Raw genomic sequence first — 17,702 nt, forward strand, 5'->3', positions numbered from 1 at the left:
GTTAGTGAAATACACCACACCACACTTAATTTTATGTAAAGAAATCATAAAAAGTATTATTTATAAATTTGATCAGAAGACTGTTTTAATATTTCACCAAAAGGGTATCATTATTAATAAGAGTCTAGTGAAAACTAGTTTTCACCCGGACAGATTGAAAATGTACTATAAGCCAATAATAAATTAGAAAAAGCCTTAAGATACTGTTAACAAAAAAGATGCGGCCGCTATAATAGGCTACAAACTTTTTTCTTATCAATCTTCTGATCAAAAGTTACACAAAATAAAAAAAAAAAGTAAAATCTTAAAGCACATTGTTTACAAAGGATGGGAGGATATTGAGGAAAATGGAGATTTTGAGTGCTTACACTTACAATCCAAAAGTTAGTTTTATTATAAGACCGCATAGTATTACAGAAAACACACACGATATTTTACAGACGAAGTAAATTGTGTTTAAAAAAAAATTAAAAAAGTGGGATCACCGAAGACCGAAAAAAAAAAATCAAATGAAAATTAAACTTTTCCAACTTGATATTAATATTTTGGGTCTGGGGGAGTCCACTTATAACGGTAAGATTATTATTTTTTTTTAATACACGACGTGAAGACTTCAAAATGGAGTTATATAAAAAAAAAAAATCCATACTGTACCTACACCCATGCTCTCTATCACCTACCTGGAAGACCGGCTTGCATTGGGTTGCTACTGCAGCCATCACAAGAAATAGATGTTGTAAGTCTTGCTGAAGCCGTTGGAGGCGGATTGGAATGCTGATGATGAGGATGATGTTGTGATGGGTGATTATAGTGAAAGTGGGATGTAAGGGGTGTTGGTTGAAAACTTGAGTTTTCTAAACTTCTAGATTGAGAGGGAAGCGGGGAACGGAGTGCTTGTGCGTGAAAAGATTGAGATGTTGAAGGTAACGGTAATTGTGGTGGTGGTGTTGAAGGTGGTGGTTGTGATGCATGAGCTAAACTTTGAACTACTTTATGCCCATAGCGTGAACTGTGCATTGGTTGGTTGCCTACAGCAGAAGTATTAGAACTTAAAAACTGACCCAATCCAAATCGAGATGTCTTCCGTTTGAGTATTGGTGCTGAGATTTGTCGGCTATATATCTTTTCCTTTTCGGCTGTTAGAAATAAATGGAAAAAAATGTTGAATCAACATTAGAACATCGAAAAAATGACAGCTATAAACTGTTAAACACATACTCTTACAATTGAATTTTGAATCCTGTCGCGGTACCATACTTGCGGGTGCAGACATTGTCCTTTTGTATGGCCATTTCGTTCCAAATGATGCACTCAAGGTTTTTGCCATGCTGCCACTTGTGTCAGATTGGCTAAGAGCTTCTCTAGCTTTGAGAATTTTCGTGGACAGAATTTCACTTCCGTTTTCTGAATTTCTCAAGTCACGAAGATATGAAATGTCTCCTGATTTTTCCAAACTGATTTGAGCCTCAACAAACAAAGTGTCAAAACGATTGAGAAAGAATTCCCACGTTAGAACTCTACGGTCAGAGAGTGAGTTATGTAGTTGGTATAACGATTGTAATACAACTGGTCTATCGACTATGAACAAATCGAATTGTGATTCCAAGCAGAATAGCAAAGAGCGAATAGCAGTATCGTGAATTGTACCAATGTAAAGTGTTGAACGTTGAGCCACATAAACGTTGATATCATCCATACTGGCTATGAGATGACAAAATGCAGTTGCCATTGCTGTTTGTAAGCCTACTTCAGACCTTAGAGGTGTTGAATCCATGAAACGAGTAATAACCGTAACACGTTCAACAGCAGTAAATCGAATTCGCCAGTCGGTGTCGTGGAAAGCTTCTTGAACCACCCGCCAGAAAACGTCAGATCCAAGAGGAAGAGTAATGCAGTGTAGTAAAAGGGGTACACTTGCCTGGCAAATATGTGAGTGTTCGGCATTACAAAGCTCCCATAAACTAAAAAAAAATTAAAAAAAATAAACAAATTGTTTCAGCAAAAATCTTAAATAGGTAAAAGTGATAGGTAAAAATGAATTATTAGCAAAACATAACGCACATAACTCCTGTACATAGAGAGCGCTAAAGCTCCTACAACATGTATGTAACTCCCGAGTGGTGCGAAGCGAATGGATGAATTTCTTAAGTGAGATAGGAGTCAGTGAGAGGGGAAATTTCCTTGAAAATTTTGATATCATCTACAAGCATTGAAAAGAAAGAATCTCTTAACATAAGGAATACATCAATAACCCTAAGAACAAAGATAAGAGGTCCAATTTGACTCCCTTGAGGTACTCCAGATGTGGGAAAGATAGGTTCGAAAAAGGAAAAACGAAAAAGAACTCTATAGATTAATCAGCAGATAAAACTTGGTGGAAATCCTAGACCTTCAATTTTTACAAAAATTAATTTATGAGATACTTTATTAAAGCGTTTGCCAAAGTCAACGTAAACTTCCTTACCAATCTCAAGAACTTTAAGTGTCTTTGAGACGAATTCTTAACACACTTAAAACACTTATTTTTAAACTTTTTTTTATAAAGAACTGGCAAAAAATTCATTTGAAAAAAAATTCCAATTAGATAGAATTTTTTTAACTTAAAATTTAAATAAAAACTGACCAAATTGGAAGTCATTTTTTCAACTTAAAATTGAAATATAAAATTACATCAGGAGCGTAAAAAATTTTGCAAAAAACACCGTTGTAGATATATAAACGCAGATTATTCATTTTGAAAGCATTTAAAAAGCTTAATCATTTCAAGTTTTTTTTTCCAAAAAACATGAGAGCTACAAATAAATTAAAACAAGCATTTTATGACCTATACAATTTATGAGATTAAAACTTTTTAAATTCGTCGGAAAGAGTTCGTCAAAGTAAGGAACGTTGAAATTTATGATTTTTAACAATTGGTCAAAAGTGGTAAAAGTTTTTTTCTCAGCCAATTCTCGACCGATCAGGATAACACTCGGAGAAAAAATAACTATTTTAATAGTTAAAACCGGGATAACTATTTTAAATAATCATAGCTATTTTGATAGTAAAAACTGACTTATTAATAGTTTAACTTGGAGAATACGAGTACTTTGATTGAATGTTAAAATAGTCACAAATAACCATTTTGTTTAACTATTTTAATAGTTATCCCGATATTAACTATTTTTTCTCTGAGTGTATGTTAGGAGGGGTATACAGATGCACAGCACTGAGCTATTGCGGACACGGGGCCCTATTGGTCCATTCTCCATTGTGATCCTGTTTCATTTATAAAGCATCCTGTACTTTGAGAACTACGCTAAATTGTCCAGTTCTCCAACGAACCTGTTTCCAAGTAACGGATTCGATTTGTTTAGAGGTTTGGAGATAAGCAGAGCATGTGTTTACTGGTTTCTATTACTTCTACATCTTGATAGATCCTTCAGAAATCAGAAAATGCTGCCATTCCTATGATCAAGACTCTAAAATTCGTTTAACTCAACGAAAATATAGACCGAAAAAATTGTATTGCAATAATTTTTAATCGCATACAAATAGTAACGAATTTGTGTTAAAAAATATGTACGACCACAAATGGTTGTAAATTGTATTTGGTGAAATAGGTCATGAAAAATGTCGGTAATATTCGAGGAGTTTAATTTTTTCTTCTTAACCTACCATTTCTGCCGATTTTTCAATAGCAGAAATCTCAGCCTGAAAGACACTGAAATCTTGAATGATTCTCTAATACTTAGAGGTTTGCACCCCAGTTACTGGTTCATATTTCCATTATTGAACCATTAGTGTAGAAGGGGACAGTCTGTACACTAACAAGCATCCCAAGTAACAATTTAGCTTTCATAAGGGTCAATGCAAGCTATTTTTTGACTTGTTTAAGAAGAAGGACAAGTCTTATGCAAATCATTTTGGCGCACATTACCGAATTTCCCCAAGACCTTCCTCCACAGGCAATCCACAAGCTAATAGCTTGTGACGAACAGCGTAAAACGACCTTATGCAGGCCTTTTTACAAAACAATGAAACATTTTAGGGAAGCTATAGCTTCGCTAAGGAAACTATCATTTGCATTGGATGTTATAGTAAAGCCTTATGGAGGTTGTTATAAGATGTTAAATTTATGAATAAAAAAAAAAGATTTTATTGAATTTTTTTTTTTTTTTAGTTTTTTTCTATTTTGTTTTTTCTCATTTTTTGGCCATGTTAATGCTTTTCCTGTCGTTCTGAAATGGGGAGAATTTTATTTTAATTGAAAAAGAACACATTTTTTTTAATTTCACAAATGGCCCCGCCAGGAATCGATCCCACGTACCTCTGCATACCAAGCCAGCACCCTACCAGTAGACCATACTCGAATATTAAAGATGAGTGGCAAAAAGGGAGCTAATTGAAACCTCACATAAAAATGCAATGTTTTTTTCTAAAGTGTTACAAACATTGCATATCTGCAGGATAAAAGCATTGCATACTCTTATTGGTGAAAAACATTGCATACTTGAGAGATGAAAATATTGCATACTTACAAGAACATTTTGGAACAGGTCTTATGAAAGCCTTCTGTCACTTGTAAATAGAAGGCTTCTTTAGAACGGTTCAAACTGGTCTTATAAAGGTCTTCTTTAACTTCTATTTACAAGGCTTCTTCTAAACACTTCCAGATAACCTTAAGGAGACCTCCTTTTTTTCCAAAATGGATGATTTGCGTAAGTAAGCCTTAAACTAAACTTATACAAACTATAGCTTGCCGAATCGAAGAAAATGGACCTTATGCAAGTAAAATTGTTACTTGGGATGTTGGTTTCCAATCCCTGCACAGAGAAAAATATGACCCGCTAAAAACTAACAGATTGCCATATTGTTTTACCGTCCATACATTTCATAAGGAAATCTTATTAAAATCAACGATTAATAAGGTTTTTTTAAGGAGATTTCTTATTATTTTTATAGAGAAAATCTTATTAAAATTTGACTGAAAAGTTGATTTTTTTTTGCAACTTAGCACTAGAACAAAAATCGCGATCAATATTTTCATGGCAGGTTGGTCTGAACCAACCAGAACCAGATGGTAAGGTGGGCGACTAATGATTTGAAGTCTCCGGTTCGATTCCCAGCCTGGTCATCGTTTTTTTTATTTTTTTGCAGATTTTAAAACAATAAGGAAAACCCGATTGTTTTAATAAGGTTTCCTTATGGTAAGGTGGGCGACTAATGATTTGAAGTCTCCGGTTCGATTCCCAGCCTGGTCATCGTTTTTTTTATTTTTTTGCAGATTTTAAAACAATAAGGAAAACCCGATTGTTTTAATAAGGTTTCCTTCTTGGATGAAAACCATAGAGAAATCTTATTGTTTTTGTTCTATTTTATGTGGTCTATTTTTCTCTGTGTGGCTTTTTGGTATTCAAAGGGAAAATGTTTGCTTATTTCACAGTGTTTCTATGCAATTTAGTTTGAGACGGTAGGTTTTAGTTATCGGGTAAAAAAATAGAAAAAGGCAGAACCAGAATTACACTCCCCCCACAAAACGTGAAATCTTATTGAAATTCAATAAAATGCACATGAGTAAGTACTTACTTTTTAATGAGTAAATTCTCCTGACACCAAATAAAAAATCCTCTATGCTCTCGAGCAGATTTCGCCAATGCATCTCCATGTAGGGACATCACGTTTAGACATTGCAAAATATAATAAAGGAGTTCCGGCTTTTTGATCAGCGGGATTTCCTATAAAGAAGAAAACAATCACATTGATACATGAAGTTTCACTTTCAATTTATTCCCATTAGTATAATAAAATGCTGCGTCCCACTCATTAATTAATCTCTAACACTCCACACTTACACACACAAACACATTCGTTTTGTTTTCAATACTTACCGTCAGAAGCTGATGAATATATTGTAATGTTTGTGGCAGCGAGTCTAAGGAAAATTTAAATTTCCCAACCGAGGTGTGCCAAAAATCATCACCATCCTCGATGTCATCGCCATTTTCATCTGTGACACTGCCATTTAGATCGACATCTTCGCTGCTGCCTACAATTGCTGCTTTTGCCACCTGAACAGTAGCTGTTGCTAATGGTTAGAGTGTAATCGAGAAGCAAAAAAATAAATAAATAAAAAACAAAAACAACGAAAAATCGAAAAAGAAGAATTATTGTAAGCATTAAACCATTGTGTTGATATCTTGAGAGCATAAACAACTTGCATATCGAATCGACGATTGCCAAACGATATTTTTGTTGGGCTACATACCGACATCGGCATCTGACAATGTCACTGATCTTGCAACCGCTGTAACGACTTTTTCTGATGGCATTATGGCGGCCAGATCCAATTGCTCGGAGACGGTCTCAACCGTTGCCGTCATTATCTGTGAAGTTAACGTGATTTTTGTTTGTCGAAGAAGGAGAAAGAGACCGATAGAAATAGAAATAAAGTAAAATGAAGCAAAGACACAAGGATCACTTAGATAAATTAAGCTAACTGGATAAACGAACAGAGTTAGTTGATTTGATTCACATTTAGTCACACTCTTTTAATTTAAATTTGCCATTTATGGTAGTATTTTTTTTGTTTTTTTTTTTATTAATAAACAAGAATTTGTTTTTTGTGTGTTTATTTTGTTTGTTTGTGCATTGTGTAGTAAAAATAAATGTTTAAAAGCATATAATAATACAGCAACAACATTAACATACTCGTTTAATGTAAATTTTAAATAATTTAAAAAAAGTGGAAATAGATTATAAAAAAAAGTTAATTCATGCATCGGCGAAGGATAAAGGATTTGTGTGACGTTTAACTTTTGTTCAAAAATCATAAAATAAGTACGTAATCGAATAAACTTCTGTACAAAACGCATTCATGAGCTAAGTATCTTTTCCATTCCGAACTCAATGAAGTAAGGTGCATTCATACCGTTATTAAAAAGCTGTCGAAGGTTGCTGATTAAGTGGCACTTCGTTACAATAGGTGGCGCTGAATCAAGTTTTTTTTTTAAATTAAATTCATAAAGATGGAAATTATTCACATTTACAACTTTTTCAATAAACCCAGACCACCATTGATAATGTCAAAAATACGATTGATACATATCCAATATAGAATATAGTCAATACGAGCAAATAAAGCAATACTTAGAATATTAAATTGGTTATTTGAACCAACTCTATTCACTAACACTGTTAATCATAAAATAACTGGAGGGTATTGAAAGAGTATTTTTGTTCTCCAGATACATCAAATTCAGTAGGTATTAATAGTGAATCTCCTATTCCTTTCAAATTTCGCAATTTTAGAAAAACTGACTGGGAAATATATGAAGTAAGCTTCAAGAATCTGACAATACCAGCATTCTTAATTTGTCCCTCCAATTAGATTTAACTCGATGTAAAAAAAATTGAAGATCTAACTTGAGCCTTACAAATGGAAGCACAAAACAACTTCTACATCATGGTAATGTTGGTTTTGGTTAAAGCCTAGACATTTTTTTTTTTGACAAGAAACCAATACTTGACCTGTAGATCAAGAATCAAGTACAAAATTTCAAAGGACTGTGAACAGCTTTCAAGTTTCAACCTTATAAATCAGAAAGGCCAGGCAACACAATGAACTGCCAAAGATGGAATACATAGTGCCATCACAGGGTAGTACATGAACACTTAGTATTTCCTATACAGATTGCTCTTAACGTTCGTCCTCATTTTCCTGTTCTCCAGGAATTAAAAAATACCAGAGATTATCCTTCCTTCAATCAGGGGTATTCAACTAGCTTTCGTTAGTTAAGCCAAGGTCCTTGGTTTAATTCTTGTAAAAAAAACTAAGGTAGAAAATCGATGTACGGGTCATACCGTAATTTGATTATCGACAGACAATATCATTTTGACGATAGTCTTGCTTTATTCAAAAACGATGATAATTCTTTGCCGCCGGGTACAAAGGGGTTAAGTCATAATTGATAGTTTGCCTGCAAATGTGAAGTTGAGCTAATCGATGAACTTTTGAGCATGGATCCTCTTATTTTTATAGAAAAGAGTTGTTCTAAATTTATGTTTTTGATACCAAATAAAAGAGAAAAAAGAGGTTATTCTTATTTCATCGAAACCCGGAAAGTGCAATTTAGTGACTTAACCCCTTTGTACCCGACGGCAAAGAATTTTATCAGGAGATATTATAGTTTTGACAATTAAAAATTTGCTGTAAGTCAAATATAAGTAGTTTTTGGTTAGGTTAGGTTATATGGGCTGACAGTTGATTTTGTTACCGTCACACTTAGATCAATGTAGATCCCTTGTGATACCCTGAAGTATTGTAACTTCATGAAAAAGTGTTAACCTATGAATGCTATGGTTGTTCGAGCCATTTGGAGGACTTGAAAAAGTTCAGTAGGCTATTGCCTGATAGTTCTGATAGTTCTTCTAATTCATTAAAGAAGTACATAGTTTCCTAAGAATTTTTTCCTAGTGCGACAGAGTGCTGGGCAGTGACAGAGGAAGTGAACAGTGTTTTCCTGTTCGTCCTCATTGCCGCAGCCTCTGCATAGATCATCCGTACTAAGCCCCATTTTCTTTTTGTGGTATCCTAGTAGGTTATGTCCCGTTAAGACGCCTATTAGGGATCTTAAGGAAGGTTTACTAAGTAGTAAGATCTTATTTGATTTTTTCTCGTCGAAGTTCGGCCATAGTTTCCTGGTGTGACCGCAGGTTTCTAGGAGGTTCCATCTTTCATTGGTTTTTTGTGAAATATTGTTGACGATATTTCGCTTTATTTCACATTGTGGGATTCTGATGTCATGGTCTATGAGAGAGGGATCAAGAACTGAGCCTTCCCTTGCAAGCTCATCCGCTTTTTCGTTGCCGAACACATCACTGTGGCCGGGAACCCAGCAGAGTCTTACATTATGCTGCATACCAAGAACCCTAAGCTCTCCGCTACAGCAAGAAACAAGCTTTTACTTGATTAAGGTGGCAGATTGGCTATCAATGAAAAAGGTGATGTCAGCAGGTGATATAGCCATCATGGATATTTGTTTAGCAGCATTTTCACTGCCAATATCTCGGCTTGGAAGACACTGCTGTGATCGGGGAGCCTGAAAGAACTGGCAAGGTTGAGGTTTTCTGAGTAAAAACCTGCACCAACCCCAGTGTTCATTTTCGAACCATCAGTAAAGATGGCGATAGTCGACTCATTTGAGAAAGGTACACTGTTTTCCCAATCTTGTCTGTTAGGGAAACTGACATTAAAAGACTTGTTGAAGTCTAAGTAAGGGGTCATGTAATCTGTACTTACGTTGTTGCCAACGTAGTTAAAAAAGATCGTAGTATGGCCGTTTTGACTAGTATTCCAAATGGAGGTGGTAGTTTACTCATGAGTAGATCTAGTACTACAAATAATACACGATCTTCTACTCAAGGAGATACGATAGTGTAGTTGATGTAGTAGATTTCTACTCACGAGTAAACTACCACCTCCAATGGAACAGGGCTATAATTGTCAAGAAGATATCATCAAAACGGTAGCGGTCAGACGAGAGCTATAAATAAGTCTCGTTTTTTGGACCGTTTGTTCGATTTTGGATGCAATGTATATTTTTTGTGAGATTTAACCGAAGTTCTTACGAATTTATCTCATTATTACACCAGAGCGGGGTTGTAAAAAATATTTTCTTTTAATGCATTTGTGTTCAACTAACAATAAATACTCCAATATTGTTGCAAGTGGACAACGCATAATATTGAATTTTTTTTTCAAAAGACAGGCGAATATTAGAATGCGGAACGATGTGCAACGATTTTATTTTTTCGAAAGCCTTCGAAGAACGAGTACTAAATTGAGCATTTTTGGTCCTCTTATTTTCTTCGTGCACAAATGCTATATTCTAATGTTCTCCACTGACTTACCCTGGAAACTCTTTGTCTTCAACGCCTTTCCATACTTTATACCATTCATACAAGTATTAAAGGAGCCTTATGCAACATCCTCAAAGTTTTCACAGGAGAGAAATCATTTCTCAAAAAAAAAAAAATTAATTTAATTTCTTTGCTCCAAAGAATCATTAATTGTAAAAATCGACGAATCCTTTTTTTTTGAAAATTTAAAATTTTTTATGTCATTTGGTGATTTTAAATATAGATAATGGAGCGTTAAGAATAAATTTCTCGGAATTTTTTGCCGACGGATATTAAAAAAATCTGAAGTGGGGCACTGTATTACATTTGTGTGGATCAGAATCAAAACCCATTATATCCACTTTTCAAAAAAAATGACTTAGGTATGAGGTTTTGTTTCTATTATTCAAATACATACGTTACGCCCAAGTTTGAGTCTCTAATTACATTTTTTGGCATAGAAATCAGACCACAAAGTTAGAGGTTAATTTCAAAACCCATTTAATCCACTTGAGTTTTTGTTTCAAAACCCATTATATCCAAACAATTTTATTCGCATCAAAATCCATTATATCCATTCAAAATATTATTTCTAAAATAAATTTGAAATTCAAAAACCATTTTATCCATCTGATGAGATTAGATGGGAATATCCGAAAATTTATACGGATTTTTGAAAAAAAAATTTTCGGCATTTAGGATTGAATTTATTTGTTCAAGAAAGTAGGCGTAGTTAAAAAAAAGGAAATAAAGTTTTCTCGTTTTTAATTGAGTTTTTTTAATGCCATATTTTCTTATTTTGGTCTGAAATTCAGAAGTGATTCTCAAAATCCATTCTATCCATATTTGTTTTGGGTATAACTCTAAAACTAAAACCCTCAGATCACGATTTCTGGACTTAAACTGTAGGGAATCCTAATTGAATCAATCCTGCATTTAAAAAAGTACTAAAAAATGTTTCGTTTACGAGATACAAGTTTTTCTCGATTTACTCGAAATCAAAAAAAGTGGATAAAATGGATTTTGATTCTGATCCACACATTTAAAAATATTAACTTTAAGATCATTGAAATTGCGAATTACTTCGCATCTCAATTCTTCCTTAATTGTGAATTTGTTATAAGGTCGGTTCAGTGCGACTTTAATTTTAAGCGGAGGGGATTAAGTTTTTTTTTACCATAAGATGTCTGGTTAGAAAAATATTTCTTGAGGTCTTGGGACACAACAGAAGACTATTTGGAAATTTGCTCGATATGATGAATTCATATAATCGTTTAATTTGAAATTGTCTAGAAAACAAAATATTTATTTTTTTTTTAAATTTAAAAGAAAAACTATATTTTTCAACACATGCAATGTGTGTGTGGTGTTATGTGTATTTGTATGGGTCAAACAAATGACAAGAAAATTTTTATTCAAACACCACACCTACAAGATACTTTGACACCAGATTACCATGTTAACTATTAAAATAATATAAAACCTGGCTAAACAGATACAAAAAATAAACTCCTTTTTAGAACTGAAACTAGACTTTCTTCTCTTTTTTTTTTAATATCGATTTCTTGAATAAAAAAAATTTTAATTCACTCCAAATGATTAATATGTATAAATATTAATATAAAAAATTAAAATAAAAATTTATTAATATAAAAAATAAAAAGACTTCTAATGTTTAAACATCCTAAATATTCCTAATTTATATTGAATTTATTATTTATAAGAAAAATTAAGATTTATAAAAATATTAAAGATACAAAAAGTTTAAATATTTAAATTCTCCAATGCTAATAAAGGAGAATTATGATAATTTATTTATGTATTGAAAATTGGAAGCATAGAAAACTATTTTATTTTCAAGAAAATTAATAAATAGACGAGATTATATTAAGAAAAAAATGTCCCTAATTATTATTTATCATAGAAAATAACATCATTTACAACATCGAAAATTTATATAATAATATATATAAACAAATGTTATTTTATGTACATAAACATTAAAGTTTAATTTTTTTTTTCCACACAATATCTATTAAATATAAAATATACAAAAGTGATATATTTTTTATTTAAATAAAATATTAAATATATCAGCAAAAACAAAAAATATTTAGTATATGTATTAACAAAAATGTATACAATCGATGTTTTGCAAAGTACCTCGTCTGTGGCGTGAACATTTCTTTGCAATTCAATATTTTCAGAACAGGCACGATCGTTGCTCTAAAAAAAATATGATAAAAATAATAAAAAAAATACAAAAAAAGAAATAAAACGAATTTTATCAAAAATAATGTTGTTTTTTTCTTTTTCTTTTTTTCTTAATCTCAATATTGTCATAATTTTTGTTTAAACATAAAAATCAAGAACAATAACGCAACTATTACTTTTTTTTTATATATAAAACAAGTTAAGGATTGTTTTGTTTATATTTTTTTAAGTGTAATTGGAAATGCAACAAATAACCCAACTGAAAACAAAAAAACTATTTAAAAAACACTATTCAAGATTTTATAAAAAAATGTTATTTAAAATTTATGTTTGTTATTTAATGTTTCAAGATTTTTTGTTATTTTCTAGCTTACCGAACAAACATGAGGCATATGAACCAGAACTCCACCTACTGAATGTGGTTCAGGTTGTGATACAGCAACAGGAACTGGACCTATTTGTTTACGTATACGTTGGGAAAACAATGTTGAAAAAAAAATTAATGTTGATTTTTTGTAAAATAATTTAACACATTTTTAACTAGTTTATTCGCCAAACGCTATATGTACGTCTATTTTTTTTTTTTTTTTTAATATACACTCTAATAAAAAACTACATGCTTGAAAAAAAGACACATTTATAACTCCTCTAAATTTTCAAAATGGAGCATCAAAATTGGGCTAATCAATGCGCAAATCAAGTAACTTAACAGTAACTTCATGTGCGCATAATCAAGACCACTCAAAAATATATTAAGTAATAACAGCAATGACGTTGAAGAAAACGAAACTAAAGTCATTTATATTAAGTATTTAAAATAAATAAAAAAAAATTACATTACAGGGTCACTTGGGTGTATGCGTACTTTTTTCCCATTGGAAAAGAAATTTTGAATAAATGCTTGGAAAAGCTTTTTCGTTACGATATATCATTAAACAACAAAATTGTACGTCCAGAAGGAACATAACCTTATATATTTTTTTTTTTCTGTAACAAAAGACAACGCACTATTACTACTTAACGAAATGGGTCAGACAAATTCAGAAATACACAAATTTAAAGCATACATTTATATTAATGTGTTCAAAATCTATTTTATGTTCTTAGTTGTTATTTTTTACTATTGTATTATAAAGCTTAAGCCAAAGAGATGTAATGCTATAATTTGAAATCCTTAGAAACGAAAATAGTTTATATACTGGAACTCTATATGTATATTTTTTTTATAGTATGTGTCTTACTTAAGTTATACTCAGAGTTCTCATCCGGATCTTTTAAAAACAAATCTGCAATGAAAATTTGTAATTAAAACCTTAGATTTGAACATACCATTTATTTATTTGGGAAACCTTGAAGGAAGATTTTATACTAAATAAATCTTCAAACATTAAGGAAAGGTAAACATGCTTAATCAAAAGAAAAATATGCTAAGCTAAATAAGGGGTAAATTTAAAATATTATAAATATGTAATGTTGGGTATTGGAACAAAATAAAAAAGCCAACTTTAATAATATTAAAATGGTTATATTAGGTTCCAACAGTTAATAAAAAGCTACGGCCAATATCGCAAAGTGACATAAAGCCCATATGACACTCAAATGATTTTAAATTGTCTTCCATTTCCTTTTTTCTCTAATTTTTGTATAATGTTTTATTTTGAATTATGTAGTGTCAAAAACCAAAATGTTTCAGCACAAAAATTAATCATCTACGTGTTTATGTTAAATAGGGATTTTTTGGTCAATCCAATAGGCAAAAAAAAAAAGCTGTTCATTCGATAGTTTTTTTAAAAGCAACTTTTCTGAGTATAAACTCTGAAACTATAGCTTATTTCGTAGATTATTTCATTTCGAATGTCAAATTAATAATTTTCTATACGATTTGACATTCCAAATGAGATAATTTGAAATTAGCTCATTTAGGCTGTAGTGAAAACAGACTATTTTACGATTTTGAATTATAACACATCTTTAAAACTTTTTAAAGCCATACTGTTGAGAAAAGTTTTTTTTTTTATAAAAATATACTGGTCAACAAGGTTTTTGTTATAGAAACTAAAATATAATTTTCTATTAGTGTTTTGTGTGCTGAGCTCGAATCCGAGGTTAGAATCACATAATATTTCCGAGATAAAAAAATAAAAAATGCTTCTAAAAAACCAGTTTTCGAGGTTATTTCATAGCGTTTGGGTATTTTTTTAAATTACATTTGTAACGGTTTTTAAAAAACTTAAATTTTATTTTTCTAAATCCGTTTAAATCTTTTTAATATCTTTTTTTCTTCTGCAAGAAATCTTAAGTTGAAATCAACGTGTTTGGGATATCTTATGTTCGTTTGCTTTTAATAGCAAATCTCGAAAAGTTATTTAACAATCGCTCTCAAATTTTGACACAACGTTTCATATACAATCCCGTAAGTTTTTATATTGGCGAAGTTGGTGAATCGCGAAGAGATACAACAAAGCGTGACTGTTTTAGATAGATATATTTAAAATTTTTAGTCAGAAAATTATAACTTTTTTCTTCATAAAAACAATTTTCTGACTTCGGTTTCAAGCTCAGGGAATCAAAATCCTTAAGGAAAGTATAATTTGTTTTCTGTAACAAAAAAAGTTTAATTTTGTTGACCAGTGATATTAATAAACGTTTACAAAAATGTAGCCCCACTTTATCCGCACTGCTTTAGATATAAATTGATGGCGTATCAATAGACTATTCCGATGTCACTTATGGAACGCAATGCCTAGCTCTACATCATTAATTTGAGTAAATGTTGAAAGGTTTTTTTTTTGTATATTAAATTTTGTAAAAATATATGGAAAAAAAACTGGCATCGATCAAAATGAGACACATAATGGCTTTTAAAGATCATACATAACAAATATGAAATTTTATTTTAAAAAGAAAATATCTCCAAAACATGCTTTGAAGATTTTTACTTGCGATATAGGTACTATAGGGCAAGTTTAGGATTCGTAAAAAAAATCGAACTCGAGATAACAATTTTACATGACATTACGATGATGGAGAATGCCAAAAAAGTGGGTCCGGCAATTCTGTCTGTCTGTCTGTCTGTCTGTCTGTCTGTCTGTCTGTCCGTCTGTCTCTATCTGGAGCTGCAGCCTAAACGAGTGAAGTGATTTTCTTCAAACTTGGTAGTTAGCAGTTTTTGGTGATTCCCTAGAGGGGAAATTGAAATTTTTTTTTTATGACCAAAACTAACGGTACCTGCCATATAACGGAAATAGAAAAGTTAATTTTTTTCAAAAACGGCTCTAACGATTTTGATTAAAATTTTTGTGTGTAATACTACACATAAGGGCCAACTTTTTAAATAAAAAAAATATTTTTTGTACCTTTATTAACGGTACCTGTCATAGAACGGTTTTTTTCGTTTCTGAATATCTCGTACAAAATTAACCCGATTTAAATGAAAATTTTTATACAAAAGTGTGTAAGTAAAGATAATATTAAAATTTTATAAAATTTTCAAAAAACGCATTTTTGGTTTTTTAAAAAATATTTCAAAATTTTTTTTTGAAAAATCAATTTTTTGAAAACGGATCAATGAAAAATTTTGAAATTTAGTTTTTATGTGTAAATTAATTATTTCTTCAAAATGGCATACCAACTTTTTTTTTGAAAAATGTTAAAAAAATTTTATATATAAAAAATTATTTTTTTAAAAAACGGCTCCTACAATTTTCAAAATTTTTTTTCTAAAAATACCTTTTTATACGAGAAATAAAATGGCATATTTTTTTTTTTTTTTAAGATATTTTAAAACGGAGTTTTATTAATTATAAAAACAGATTTAATTTTTTTATACTACTTATGAAATTTCTTCAAAATATCGAATTTTAAATTTCTTGAATAAAAAGCTTTAACATTATAGTTACTTTAAGCATAAGAGCAAGTACGTGCGACCCCAGTCGTGCAATTTATTTATTTAAAATTAGAAAGTTTTTATTTCGACAAAACTATTATCAAGGAAGTTAGATTATACTGGTCAACAAGGTTTCTGCCACAAGAACAAAAATATATGTACTTTTCTGAAGGTTTTTGGGGTACCGATCTAGAATCCACAGTCAGAAAATTTTGATTGCACTCCATTCATTAGATATTACCGTTATAAAATAGCAAAAAATGTCATTTTGGCTATTTTCGAGGTTATGTTTTTATGTGAGGTAATTCATTAAACTTATGTAAGATTAAATAAGTCTTTGGCTCAAAAACAGCACTGGTCAACCAAATTTAACTTTTTTTCCCACAAGAATCAAAATATACTTTTCTGAAGGTTTTTATCGTTTTTTGTCATCTCCAATCAAATTTTTCTTACTTCAGATTAAAGTTCAGCACTCCAAAAAAACTTTAGAAAAGTATATTTTGGTTCTTGTGACATAAAAAAGTTCAACTTTGTTGACCAGTGTTATCTTAGTTTAAGTTCCATAAGTTCATATTGTGTTTAAATTGTACTGTTTGCTTGTTTTTGGGCAAAAGGATAAAAGGAGGTATAAGATGTGAAGTTCTTGGAGACTCAAAATAAAGTTCACTAACAATTTAGTTTTCCTACTTGGTTATTTCATTTTTCACATAAATGTTGAGGTTATGTGAAAAAATTCTAAATTAAAATGTTGTAGGTCTGTTTACTACTTACAACTGTTTATTTTTTTCCATAGGACTTTTAGTTTTGCCGGAAACCGGGATAAACCATTTTATTACCCTTAAAAACTCACCCCCTCTCACTTCCCGAACTCGGATCGCCCGTTATTCCTCTCATTTTAGGTGTGAGGTAATATAAAACTTAGAGTAAAAGATTGTGAACATTTCAATTTCATTTTCATTTGAACTGATTGATGCTGTTGAATTGAAATGTTTGTATTTTGTGATTTCTTGTGTTTGTTTGAGACTTTTGAAGTTAGTTTTGTTTTTTTACATATGTATGTTTGTTTTTGTTGATTGTTCGATGAGGATCTTAAACCCTCTTAATATCGCACGTATTAGTTTCAAACTGTTCCAAGATATTAATGGCTACTAAATTTTTACTGGATTAAAAAAAGATACGAAATTTCCGCTAATTGTCACTCGAAGTCTTTTTAATTTTCCCTACTTGTCCATTTAGTATAGGTATTCCATTGTTTTAATTTCGCTAAACAAAATTGTTTAAATTCCGATTAGTTTTTACAAAAATACACTTTTAATGATTTCTCAAAAAAGCTTTAATTAATAAGTGCGAATCCAAACACAAAATATCTCACTCTCATTTTCTTCAACTTCAAAACCTTTTACTTGTCGATAAATGATCACATGAAATTTGTATTAACTCCAGTTTGAAATTGAAACCATTATTTAAATGGAGTATAAATCATGCATTTTAACACAAAAACTTTAAATCAAAGACACAAAGAAGAATATTGATGAATTGACATTTTTAATGTCAAAACAGTGTTTTGTGTCATTTTTGTTTGAGTATGCAGTTTGTGTATTAGTGAGTTGTGAGTGTTTGTTTTTTTTTTTTTTTAATTTTTTAATAAAAACTTCATTCCACTAAAAAAAAAATACAGAGAGCAATAATATTGTTAAAAAAAAAGTTTATAGCATTTTTTTAT

At 30.9% G+C, this 17,702-nt stretch overlaps 1 protein-coding gene across 5 annotated transcripts in view; it reads right to left on the bottom strand.

Moving 5' to 3' along the window:
* The window catches only part of LOC129916650 (protein unc-79 homolog), a 37,865-nt gene that overhangs the window by 7,457 nt on the left and 12,706 nt on the right, over positions 1-17,702 (bottom strand). For 2 of the 5 annotated variants that reach the window (XM_055996737.1, XM_055996739.1), the window contains exons 13-20: positions 13,335-13,379; positions 12,468-12,547; positions 12,043-12,105; positions 6,248-6,365; positions 5,871-6,067; positions 5,569-5,717; positions 1,219-1,961; positions 1,062-1,136 (exon numbers count right to left, since the gene is read on the bottom strand). In XM_055996737.1, coding sequence (XP_055852712.1) covers positions 1,062-1,136; positions 1,219-1,961; positions 5,569-5,717; positions 5,871-6,067; positions 6,248-6,365; positions 12,043-12,105; positions 12,468-12,547; positions 13,335-13,379 — 1,470 coding nt within the window. The remainder of the gene's footprint in view (positions 1-1,061; positions 1,137-1,218; positions 1,962-5,568; positions 5,718-5,870; positions 6,068-6,247; positions 6,366-12,042; positions 12,106-12,467; positions 12,548-13,334; positions 13,380-17,702) is intronic. The other 3 variants (XM_055996741.1, XM_055996738.1, XM_055996740.1) reach the window with 2 other exon arrangements.

Source organism: Episyrphus balteatus, chromosome 3 (assembly GCF_945859705.1).
Source record: "Episyrphus balteatus chromosome 3, idEpiBalt1.1, whole genome shotgun sequence".
NCBI classification, from domain to species: Eukaryota; Metazoa; Arthropoda; class Insecta; order Diptera; family Syrphidae; genus Episyrphus; species Episyrphus balteatus.